The sequence below is a fragment of the Cnephaeus nilssonii genome, assembly GCF_951640355.1.
Source record: "Cnephaeus nilssonii genome assembly, chromosome: 1".
Lineage (NCBI taxonomy): Eukaryota > Metazoa > Chordata > Mammalia > Chiroptera > Vespertilionidae > Cnephaeus > Cnephaeus nilssonii.
In genome coordinates, this window is record NC_137072.1 from 50,755,641 (window position 1) to 50,768,271 (window position 12,631).

The window sequence follows — 12,631 nt, forward strand, 5'->3', positions numbered from 1 at the left end:
AGAGAACACATGTTCTGGGCGCCAGAAACGAAATTTAAAAACATCTAAGAGGGAAGAAAGTGTGTTTAAACACTGATTGGAAAAGCAAATTGCAAGGAAGGAGATGGTTAGTTACTCTGGAGTCTGAGGAGGTTCCTTTTCTTCTTTATTCTGGTTCTCAACAGGATTTTCAAGTTACACAAACTGATATTTGAATCCTTACTTGTGCCTTTCCTAATCACTGTAGCAGGCCTCCTCTTCCATTCCCCATTGCCACTTTATTTTTCTCTAAATATTCATCACATGTGATGTACTTTATATTTTACTTGTATATCTATCTGTTCATTGCGTGGTCCTGTCCCAATTGTAAATTGAATGTGAGCAGGGATTTTTTGAATTGTTTTATTCCCCACTATAGCCTCGAAACAGCATTTAGCAGAAAGTAGATGTTCAGTAAATTTTTGTTGAAGAAATAAGTCCTGGTTTCTTCCCATCTATTACTTGGTTATATGACTTTTGGCAATTTACTTAACCTCTCAAAGCCTTGATTTCCTCATTGGTTAATTAGAAATAATATCTACCTAATGAGGAGTAAATGAGATAATTTGTGTAAAATAATCAACATAAGATTCTACAATTCTCTATGTGAAAACTTAGTGGACCAGATATAGTTTGTAATTTGAAATCATTCATATTTAGAAAGGTAATAAGAAGTATGCATTATACGTTACATAACTGGTAAGCAGCTCGGACCCTAATGGTAACATTTCTGCAACAAAACATACAACTATTCACTTAAATGGGATATATGAAGACTGTGTAGCAGTTTCACAATTGTTCAGGTCAAATTTTACCTTTAAGAGTTCAAGTCAGGTTTTTGCAATCAGATTATTTATAGAATAATTTAATGTTTTTCAGAGCTTATTAGAACATGGATATTCTTAATGGATATTAGAGCATGGATATTGCTTTTAAAGCAATATTACTATATTTTTAGAAGCCTGTGCCTGACACAGAGTAGGTGTTCTATAAATGTTCCCTTCCGCTTTTTTCTATTGCATAGTTTCTAGTCATATTCAGGAGAGTGATTTTCTTCTATGGTGGGATCATTCTCTGTTTTGTTCACTAATGTATCTCAAATGCTTGAACACTATCTGGGACATAGTTGGTACTCAATAAATATTATTGACCAAATAAAGAAAATGTCATATTCATGAAATAAAATTGACTTGTGTTAATATTTGTTATCTAAAGTAGAAAAATCCAATTATAATTACCATTATAAAGAAGGATTGGGTATCAGATTTTAATTTATGTGATATGGAAAAATTTCTATAATTTTATATAATGTCTTCTCTCTTTTTCCCCCCCTATTTCATATACCAAATGATAAATGATTTCATTATAAAAGAAGAACTTTAGGCTCATTTATTCCAGAAATATTTACTGAGAGCCTATCATGTACCAAGTGGTATGATGATTAATATATTTAGTAGTTTAAAAAAAAGATCAATCCCATCTTTTTTCTTTGAAAACTTTGAGTCAGTGTTTGAAATACTTTTGCTGCCAGTGAACAATTATGCCTCAAATATCTTTTTACCTGTTACTACCTCTGTCATCAAGCCACTTACACATGGAACACATCTAGAATCATAAAGTCTGCTACAAAAATGTATACGATGTAACTGGATTTTAGTGAATAAAAATTTTTAGGTTGTGAGAGAATGTTAGGATCCAAAAGTATTAATGTTCTCTGTTCCATTTAGAATATTTCTTTTCCTAATATACTTTAAAGACTCTGGCTTTAAATCAGTTACATCTTCAGGGTTATAAACTATGTAAGTACAGTAGGACCTTGGATAATGATTCATTCAACATTGTTTCATTATAACATTGATGACATGCTGTAGGAATTTAACTCTTGTTTATGTAAATTAGCCTATGGTAAAATTTGTTTTGTTACACATCATTTTGCTAAGACACAAAACCACATCAAGTGAGAACTTACTGTAATCTTTAAGAATATGCTTATCACAATGAAAATGAGAGTAACAAACATTTTTGCGTCCCATGATATATTTTATCGTGAGATTTTATCTTTTACCAATGAATTCTCTTTAGCATGGCCGAGATGAATTGACTTGCCTTGACATTTAAACCATAGTGTGCTGTGATTGTTTTTACATGCACTAAACTGTTGCTTTGATATTTGGTTAGGTATACATTACAGGACAACAAAACTCTTGAGTGTAACGTAGACTATTCTTTAGCTGCAATGTACTTGTGAGGATTATTGAATTTCTTTATGCTTAAAAGTTGTTATTATCCTCTGTGCTCTGTCCTTCATCCACAGTTGTTATGGATTTTGCTTTACTTCTATGTAGTTGTGATGAATTACACCAAGGACATTCTCATGGTCAACTCTTCTTAGACTGGGAAGAAGTTGGAGGAATGGTCTGGTCAAAAAACAGATCAAAGCATTAACCCTTAATAGGATAAGCTATCATTTGATATTGAGGAAACAATCCACAGACAGTTCTTTATACTCTTCTAATAAATAAAACATTAGAGCTATTACATAAACTTCTTCCTTGAAATTTTCATTATAACACACTCTCTTGTTCACAGCATAAACAAATGTAAAAATTACTATGAAGTACTTGGAGTTACCAAAGATGCTGGTGATGAAGATTTGAAAAAAGCTTATAGAAAGCTTGCTTTGAAGTTTCATCCAGACAAAAACCATGCACCTGGAGCAACAGATGCTTTTAAAAGTAAAGTAAACCCTTTAAAGCAATTTTACCAAGCTCTTCTTAGAAGCCATTTAGTGTTTCAGAATATTAAATTCTGCCTTTAGACTGGTGCCTAGAAGCCAGCATAAGGGTCCTCAAAATCCTTTAAAACTTCACTATTAACTTGTTGTTCTAAGAGCCAAACAAATTCAGTTTGGTTTCATGAAAGCAACATGCTTTCTAATTTACTGTGCACGTCGTGTAATGATTATGCATGAACCTCTAGCGTATTACCATCTGGTTCTAAGGGAACTAAAAGGAAAATATAGATTTTGTGAGTTTTTTAGATATTAGAAATATTAAGGTATTAGAATTGGGAAATTACTTGGAATTGCTATCTGCCCAGTGGTTTTATATTTCTATTAACTCTGGCCAACTTTTGTATTTTTTATATGTAGTTCTAACTAATGTGACTTTTTTCTTTTTAATTATTAGTTTCATTTGTCTTGCCTACTCTTTATTTGTCTTAATTTATCAATATTATTTTTTGGTCAATTTAATAAATAAACATAAAATAACTGATTTTGTAATTTCATATTTTGCTACATAGAAATTACTCATAATAATTAACTTCTAATTCATAGGAAAATGCTTAAATTTATGATTGTTTGTTTTTATGAATTTGGCATTTATAGAGCCAAGTATAATGCTTACAATGAAATAAATGCTGGGATCTTGGAATAATAGGAAGTAGATACTCATTTTTAAAATATTTTTAAAAGATAGAGGACTCAATTGATCTTTTCTACAAAACAGTTTCCAAACGGTTTTATTTCTTAAAGGAAGCGGCCAAGCAAAATGTGTTTGGGGATTGTTAATATATCCCAATAAAAACAGCCGCCAAAGTGGTACTAAGTGAAAGTAAAATAATCACTGTGACTGAGCCTTCTCTGTTTGTTTCCTTAAATTAATGGTGTCTTGGGTAGTACAGGAACATTTTCTTTACTCAAAAACACTAATTTAACTTTAGCATATATGCCCCCAAAAGTTAAGGCAAAATTTTCACATTATGAATTAAAATAATTTAATATTTTTTGTTTTTTATTTTTTTTAAATATATTTTATTGATCTTTTACAGAGAGGAAGGGAGAAGGATAGAGAGTTAGAAACATAGGCATCGACCAGCTGCCTCCTGCACACCCCCTACTGGGGATGTGCCTGCAACCAAGGTACATGCCCTTGACCAGAATCGAACCTGGGACCCTTCAGTCCCCAGGCCGACGCTCTATCCAGTGAGCCAAGCTGGCTAGGGCATATTTTTTGTTTTTAAAACGTTTAAAAACATAGCGGCAGTGAGTTATTTGCATGTTTGTGATCTGCTAGGTGATATCATTCTTCATGTTGAGAATGTTAAGCTGCTTTTTTCTCCCATTTCTGCACTAAAGTCATGTTAGCATTATTGGTTTTGGAGTAACAATAAGTGGATCTACCAATATTTTTTTTTAATATATTTTATTGATTTTTTCACAGAGAGGAAGGGAGAGGGATAGAGAGCTAGAAACATCGATGAGAGAGAAACATCGATCAGCTGCCTCCTGCACGCCTCCTACTGGGGATGTGCCCGCAACCAAGGTACATGCCCTTGACCGGAATTGAACCCGGGACCCTTCAGTCCGCAGGCCGACGCTCTATCCACTGAGCCACACCGGCCAGGGCGGATCTACCAATATTTGTATAGCCTGTGTTGCATTTTGAGGTGGTGAACAGCATAGATGTTACCCCAGCTAGACACCCAGAAGGGGTTTAACAAAGGTGATTGGTTGTACTTTGGTTTTAGTATATTTTAGATTTTAATGTTCTGTTTTACAAAACTAGAAAGTTAATATTTATCAACATGCTAGAAGTTGATTTATCTCTAGAGGAAAGACTTACATTATTCAGTATACAGGAGATTATCTATAAATCAGAATGCCAATTAATCCCAAAGAAGATCAGAATAGGGAGTTTTTTATGAGCCCATTTTTCATTGAGTAAAAACTGCATAGGAAACCCAAGTTGTAATCTATAGATGGTTGGTGAGTAAAGGCAGCTAATTAGAAAATATTACATCTAGTGTCATCATACAGAAATGACAAGTTTCATTCATCCAGCACACAGGATCTTTCCATTACCTTCTGGGTCATCTTACTTTAATTTTAACCAGTCGAACTTAACTTCTGTTTTGAGGATACCAAGCTGTTTCTTCTAAGCAAGACTATAGCTAAATATAGGTTGATTGCTCTATAATTACCACAACACTTTTTGTAGAACATGAAACCACTTGCTTTTAATTTCCTCTTAGAAAAAGAGGGGGTAATTGGTTTAGGGAATTAAATTAGATAGAACAGATATTTTCATTTGTGTTTTGTAAAGCTTTAAAAGTAAAAGGTTCCAACAAGGAGGGTAGAGTAAATGGACTTTCAAGTTCATGTGGCTGTTTGTTCTTTACAGTTAGGATTTTAAGTTTCTCAGAGCATGGAATATTTTATTTATATTTTCAGAGTGACTTGCATAATATGTGTAAGCACACTTTAAAGCAATACTTGACTGAAATACTTCCCTTCTGTCTGACATGGGTGTTTTCAAAACAGTAACATTGTCTTTAGAAACTCACAAGTATTTTAGACACTATCTGAATAGTAGTTGTGTGTTTTTATGTATACATGAATGTAATAACAAGGGACATGAATTAGCTGTATATGTTTGCTTGGTAAATAAGAACGGATCAGAGATATTGCCTGTGTTAAGTCTGGTAGTTCAATATTTTTAATATCTAGAGTGTATCTCTAAACATAAAGAAGTCAATTCTGCTCTTTGGCCTAGTTCTTATAGACAATATGAGAATATGAAACACCCTCTTACTCAAAGAATTTGTCATTCATAAAGGGGAGTCAAGTCTCATAGAGTACATTTGAAATAATAATAATACCTAACATTTGGCAAGCATTTTATAGTTTTTTATTTAATGCTTATTAAATACTAGTGACCCGGTGCATGAATTTGTGCACATTGAAAGGAAATTAAGTAGAAGAAATATTTTAATATCACTGTTCGCCCTTTCTCTATAATAGAAGTGTCAACCAAATTCATGATCAACAATGACAGGTCGAAACACACACGTGCAATTGGCGGCATCAAGAGTCTTATATGTATCATTCATGCGCGAGTGAACTTAGCCTTTTATAGATATAGAATAAACTTGCTTAATTAGACCTGCTTTCTGATTTAGCTAAACTTTTTCCAGCCCAGTGAAGCACCCCAACTTCTCTTTCAGGTAATTGTCAGCAACACAGCAGTAAATGTCAACACGAAGCAGATTATTATTGTAGATCAGGCAGGGAGAACAAAGGGTAAAATATTTAACTGTAGCAGTGTTTGACTATATTCTGTGCAGTGAGAAAACCTGAAGTCGTTTTTAAGGTCCACCATTTCTTACCTCTTTTTAGTCGGGTCAAGTTTCTAAGCTTTCCAAATCTCTGTTTTCCGGATAATGAAAAGAAAATAGGATTCCACTGAGTCTCCTCTCTACCTACTCCAGGACTTCTGTGAGGATCAAATGAGATGAGGCACGGTTAAGTTATAAAATTGATATTATTAGGGGAAGTGCAACTTTGGCAGATATTGATAGATATGCTTTTTTGTAGGTATGGGTTAAAACCTTGGTGTTGTTTGTCAGTACATTGTTTGGATCTCTGATTACTAGTATGCTTCCACATTGGAGCAACTTTATAAATGATAGCTATATTTCTAAGTCATAAATCTGTCTGAAATCTGAAGAAAGTTTTGTACCATCTCTTCAAATAAAAGGAACATCCACCTAATTTTTCATACATTAGAGTTCACATACCATCAGAGACATATCTTTGAAATCCAGATTTAAGAAGCCCTATCAGAAGAAAAGTTCCAGAGTATCTGTATATCATTAATTTCAGTGTGATAGGTGATCAGCCCAAAACAACTGCCTAATGAGCATCTGTTTGCTTGCACAGTACCTATGGCAGCCACCACAAGGGACTCAAAAAGTATTTTTAAAATATCCCATATTGCAAGAGGTTTATGTGATCTAGTTTAAGAAGGAAACTAAATGATTATTAGAAGTGTCAGAATGAGAATAGGGTAGTTTCTGCTTTTGTAAATTACCTTAAGACATTTTGATAACCTATGTACAGTTGCTTCTTTTTTAAAATAATTTTTAAAAAGTCTTCCATTACAGTTGACATACAATAGTATATTAGTTTCAGGTGTACAATATAGTCATAAGACATTTATATAACCTATGAAGTGGTTACTCTGATACCGTTGCCTCTTTTGGATACGGGAGTATGAGAGAGAGAATTCTTTATAAATAAATATGAAGAAAGTAACAAAGTGAAATGGGAAAACTAGAGACTATCTGGATTCATTCAAAAGTGGCTCAGTGGGTGAGCATCAGCCTATGAACCAGGAGGTCATGGTTTGATAACCAGTCAGGGCACATGCCCAGGTTGTGGCTCGATCCCCAGTAGTGGGCATACAGGAGGCAGCCAATCAATAATTCTCTCTCATCGTTGATTTTTCTCTCTCTCTCCCTCTCCCTTTGTCTCTGAAATCACTAAAAATATATTAAATAAAAACAAATTTAGACTTTATGCTGAACTATTGGAATAATGCAGTGAAAACATAGACATAGTTTCTTCTCTCATGAAGTTTACAGTTTTAAGAGGAATAATTTTTTCAGAAATAGAATAAAAAATAACTCATTCTGGGCTGGAGTGTGCAAAAAACAAACAAAAAATATATTATGTAGGTTGCATAGAGTTTACTTGCTAAAAAGCTTTTTTGACCTTGAACAAGTTTCCTAACCTTCTTGAGCCTTATGGGGCTCATCTGTACAATGGGCATAATAATGAATAATATATTAAGGTTTGGGGTTCAGAGCCTGGCAGTAGTACCTACTACTATTATTATTGGTTTGAATGGCACTAATGAATGACTATATCAGGATACTCAAAAATGAAGAAGCAGAATGTTAGGGGATGAAGCCCAATAGTAAGAAAGTAAGATGGACATTTCCTTACATTTAAGGCAGTAGGGAGACTTGCCTGTCTACTATAAAAAATTGTATTGGGAGGTAATAAGATGTATAATTGCAAGCAAGTATAATATCTTTACAAGAAAGTGTTACTGTTTTAACTATTTTATTGCTGAGCCTCAAGTAGTTTTTGTTACTGTTACCATGACAGTTTTTATATGGGGCAGTCTTTCGTAATATAAAAACTTTGCTTACCAACTCTTACTCATTACTTTTTCAGAGATTGGAAATGCTTATGCTATTTTAAGCAATCCAGAAAAACGAAAACAGTATGACCTCACAGGCAATGAAGAACAAGCATGTAATCCACAAAACAATGGTAGATTTAATTTCCATAGAGGTTGTGAAGCTGACATAACTCCAGAAGACTTGTTTAATATATTTTTTGGTGGTGGATTTCCTTCAGGTATTTTAATGTTAATTATAAGTGTTGTATTTTATGAAGCTAGAGATTCTTACTTCCAGATAGGCTATTTAGTGATTTATCTACCTTCTTGGCTGTATTTCTTACAGCATTATTATCCTGTGATGGTTTTTTATGAAAGTAGAAGAAAAATGTTATACTCATTACTTTTACTATAAGTTTGCCTTTTTCCTAGAACATAATTTAAATAAAAAGTAAAAAATGAAGAGTACCAATATTCTATATTTTACATAAAGCTGAAGAAAGGATATAAGTAGGAAATCCAGTGATAATGTCTTAGTTAAGTGCAATTATGGCTATGGATGACTATTTGATATTGATTCTCTGGAAATCTTTGTATATATTTTAATATTACAGATTGCTAATTTTGATATATGTGGAAGTGCTTTCCATTGAAATATTAAAATGTCTGATTTATAGGTTATATAAAAAGTGGGTTTTAAAAATTATATTGGAATAGAAATAATTACTTGAACTAGGCTATCAAAGTTATTAGGAGAACTTTTATAAACACGGCAATATAATTTGGTCTGGTGGCCCTGTCTGAATTTTTCTGAGAAAGATTGTAGTCATAGATAGGACATTTTATAAAGAATCCGTGAAGGACAGAGGATGTGTAAATACAAATTAATGACTGAAAATATAACCTGCATTTTTAAATATTAGGATATATAATTATATCTCAGAAAAAATATTCAGACTAAAAATATGCTAGGAACAATTAGATATCTTTTAGGTAGTAGTGAATTTTCTGATAGTATTTTCACAGTTCTTTTGCCTTTGTAATATAGCTTGTTTTGTCAGTTGTAGCTATTTCTGGTTGGTCACCTTATTTGAAAACAACTTGAATATCCATAAGAAGGAGAATATTTGAATAAATTGTGGCTTACCTCTATTGTAGTGTATTCTACAACTATTTTTTAAAAATAATTTTTGATTTTTAGATATATTTGTGATTAGTTGATAAATGCAGAATGCAGGGTTTCAGAGAAGTGACCCAAGGTTCATAAAAGCAAGCAACCACAACAAAAGTTCTCTGTGTATGCATATTAGGGAGAAACTTATATTCAGGTTTTCATAAAGAGAGAATTCTACTTGAAAGGAAGCAAAGTCTGGGAAGAGTCATTTCTGTTTCCCTTCACCCTTCACTCATAAAAGGAGAAGCCAATTAAGCATTCACTGCTCAAACATATATTATTTTGGTAAATTTTAAAAATTTAAATATTACAAATATAAATAAAACAAAGTATTTTTTTATAAAAGAAAATATAATTGTTTAAAATCATAATTGCTCTCCCTAATTTAACCTTTTAATTTTCTCTAGGTAGTGTACATTCATTTTCAAATGGGCGAGCTGGTTATAGCCATCAACATCAGCATCGTCATAGTGGACATGAAAGAGAAGAAGAAAGAGGAGATGTATGTTTATGATATGAATAGAGGCCCAGTGCACGAAATTTGTGCATGGGGGGGGGAGTGTCCCTCAGCCCAGCCTGCACCCTCTCCAATCTGGGACATCCCTCTCACAATCCAGGACTGCTGGCTCCCAAATGCTCGCCTGCCTGCCTTCCTGATTGCCCCTAACTGCTTCTGCCTGCCAGCCTGATCACCTGCTAACCACTCCGCTGCCAGCCTGATTGATGCCTAACTGCTCCCCTGCCAGCCTGTTTGCCCCCAACTTCCCTCCTCTGCCGGCCTGGTCACCCCTAACTGCCCTCCCCTGCAGGGTTGATCACCTCCAACTGCCCTCCCTTGCAGGCCTGGTCCCTCTAAACTGCCCTCCCTTGCAGGCCTGGTTCCTCCCAACTGCCCTCCCCTGCTGGCCATCTTGTGGTGGCTATCTTGTGTCCACATGGGGGCAGGATCTTTGACCACATGGGGGCAGCCATATTGTGTGTTGGAGTGATGGTCAATCTGCATATTACTCTTTTATTAGATAGGATAGAGGCCTGGTGCATGGGTGGGGGCCAGCTGGTTTGCCCTGAAGGGTGTCCTGGATCAGGGTGGGGGTTCCCTTGAGGCATGGGGCGGCCTGAGCGAGGTGGTTTGCATGTTGGCCACGCCCCCTGGCAACCCAAGCGGAGGCCTTGGTATCTGAGATATATTTACCTTCTACAATTGAAACTTTGTAGCCTGGAGCATAGCCAAGCCTTCTGCTCGCTCCATGGATGCAGCCATTTCTGTTGGGACTTATGTATCTAATATAATTGAAACTTTGTAGCCTTAAGCGGAGGCCTGGGCTGGCCAGGGCTGCAGAAGCTTAGCTTCCTCCATTGCCGGGGGCAACCCTTGCCTCCCGCTCTTTCCAACTCAGTGACTGCCACCATTTCTGTTTGGATTTGTTTACCTTCTATAATTGAAACTTTGTAGCCTTGAGTGAAGGCCTAGGCCGGCAAGTGCAGGCGGAAAGCTTGTCTTCCTCTGTTGCTGGGGAAACCCAAGCCTCCCTCCTGCTCTCTGTGGCTGCAGCCATCTTGGTGGGGTTAATTTGCATATTTGCTCCTGATTGGCTGGTGGGCGTGGCTTATGGGTGTGGCGAAGGTATGGCAATTTGCATATTACTCTTTTATTAGGTAGGATTAGAAATTATAAAATGGCAAATTTCAGCTCAGGAAAAGCAATTAGAGTTGTCTGAAAATAAAGCGAGTTTTTCTAAAAGGAAGTAATGAGTTTTCTCTTACCAGAGTTGTTCAATAGAGACTAGAATATTCCTTAGAGATATTAGGGGAGCAGGGGGGTAGTTGGGCAATATGAAGCCTTTAAATTTGGTATTCTATGTTCTAATGAAAGTAACCTGCAGTGTGCATATTTTGAAGGTTACTTTTCATTGTTAGTCCTAAAGAATTTATAATTTATACTGAAAAACTTTAATTGGATGTAACAGTTATACCTGATTGCATACAGCCATTAGATCACATGAAGTGGGAAGAGCACTAGACAAGAAATTAAAAGGCCTGGGCCCCTACTCTGCCATTCAAGCTTCCAGTGCTCTCTCTACCTTCAAATCCAGAGTAGAAATGCAACCTGTTGCCTATTGATAGAGTCTGTGGGTGTGAAAGAGAGAAGTTCTCATCTGTAAAATAAGATCAGGTTGTTTCAGTGTTTTCCAAATCAGGATCACTAGGTGAAGCACCTAGAAAGCTAAATTTTTAAGAATCACCTCAGGAAGTTATGTTCAGGCAGATTTGAAAGCACTGAACCAGATGATCTCAAATGGCCCTTCTGCCCTTAAAAATGCATGACAACTGTTGGATTATTGACCACTAATTATAATTTGTTATTCTTTGATTTTTTTACAGGGAGGCTTTTCTGTGTTTATCCAGCTGATGCCCATTATTGTATTGATCCTTGTGTCATTATTAAGCCAACTGATGGTCTCTAATCCTCCTTATTCCTTATATCCCAGATCGTAAGTAGCTAAGTGAAGTTTTGTAAAAAAGAATTATTGTTTTTATCTGGCTTTCATTAAAAGGCCTTGTGAGTTTTTTAAAACTTTTAAGTGCCAACTCTTCTATGACTACAAGTATACCAGGTTTTAAAATGTCTAATTTTTAAAATAGTTACTCAAGTGATAAATTTATATTATGTTGTTAGTTTATATCTGTTCCAGTGTGGATAAGGACAGTATTATATTTGAACTTGATAGCATTTTCATGTAATAAGTAATGGCATTAAAGGCAAAAGTACTTTAAAAGACAAAAATAGAATTGTCATTAATCTTACATAGATTTGTGTTATTGAGGGAATGATTTCACTCTTCTGTTTGTTAAATATTAAGTAAAAACCTATTTGTTATATGAAACATTTTTCCATAATATACTTGATATATGAGGTCCGTACATAAAAGAAATTTAATGCAGCATTTTTCTAGAAAACTAGTGTAATACAATGAACATATAGGAAACTTTGTAAAATCATACTGCCAGTGATTTTACAGTATTAAAAACATTGGTCTAAAAAGAAGAAATAACTTTATATTTCTTCCAAATAAGATTTTTATTAACTAAAAATTGAGAAAACTTGTAAGAACATATTAAAATATGATTACTTTTTTATTACATGAATGGTAGTAGTTGTGAATTTGAGATAATGTAAATAAGTGATTACCAATAATTTTAATTCTTTTTAATTATTTTTGTTAGCTTGGTTTATAGTAGATCAGCATGTAAAATTTTAATTAAAAATAATGATCAAGCATTTCTTTTACAGTGGATCAGGGCAAACTATTAAAATGCAGACAGAAAACTTAGGTGTCGTTTATTATGTCAACAAGGACTTTAAAAATGAATATAAAGGAATGTTATTACAAAAGGTAGAAAAGAGTGTGGAAGAAGATTATGTGACTAATATTCGAGATCATTGCTGGAAAGAAAGACAACAGAGTAA

The 12,631-nt window shown here is 34.5% G+C and overlaps 1 protein-coding gene across 3 annotated transcripts in view; it reads left to right on the forward strand.

The window, feature by feature from the left end:
• The window catches only part of DNAJB14 (DnaJ heat shock protein family (Hsp40) member B14), a 40,506-nt gene that overhangs the window by 23,816 nt on the left and 4,059 nt on the right, over positions 1-12,631 (forward strand). For all 3 annotated transcript variants that reach the window (XM_079773197.1, XM_079773196.1, XM_079773195.1), the window contains 5 exons: positions 2,608-2,753; positions 8,042-8,227; positions 9,570-9,664; positions 11,545-11,654; positions 12,455-12,627. In XM_079773197.1, coding sequence (XP_079629323.1) covers positions 2,608-2,753; positions 8,042-8,227; positions 9,570-9,664; positions 11,545-11,654; positions 12,455-12,627 — 710 coding nt within the window. The remainder of the gene's footprint in view (positions 1-2,607; positions 2,754-8,041; positions 8,228-9,569; positions 9,665-11,544; positions 11,655-12,454; positions 12,628-12,631) is intronic.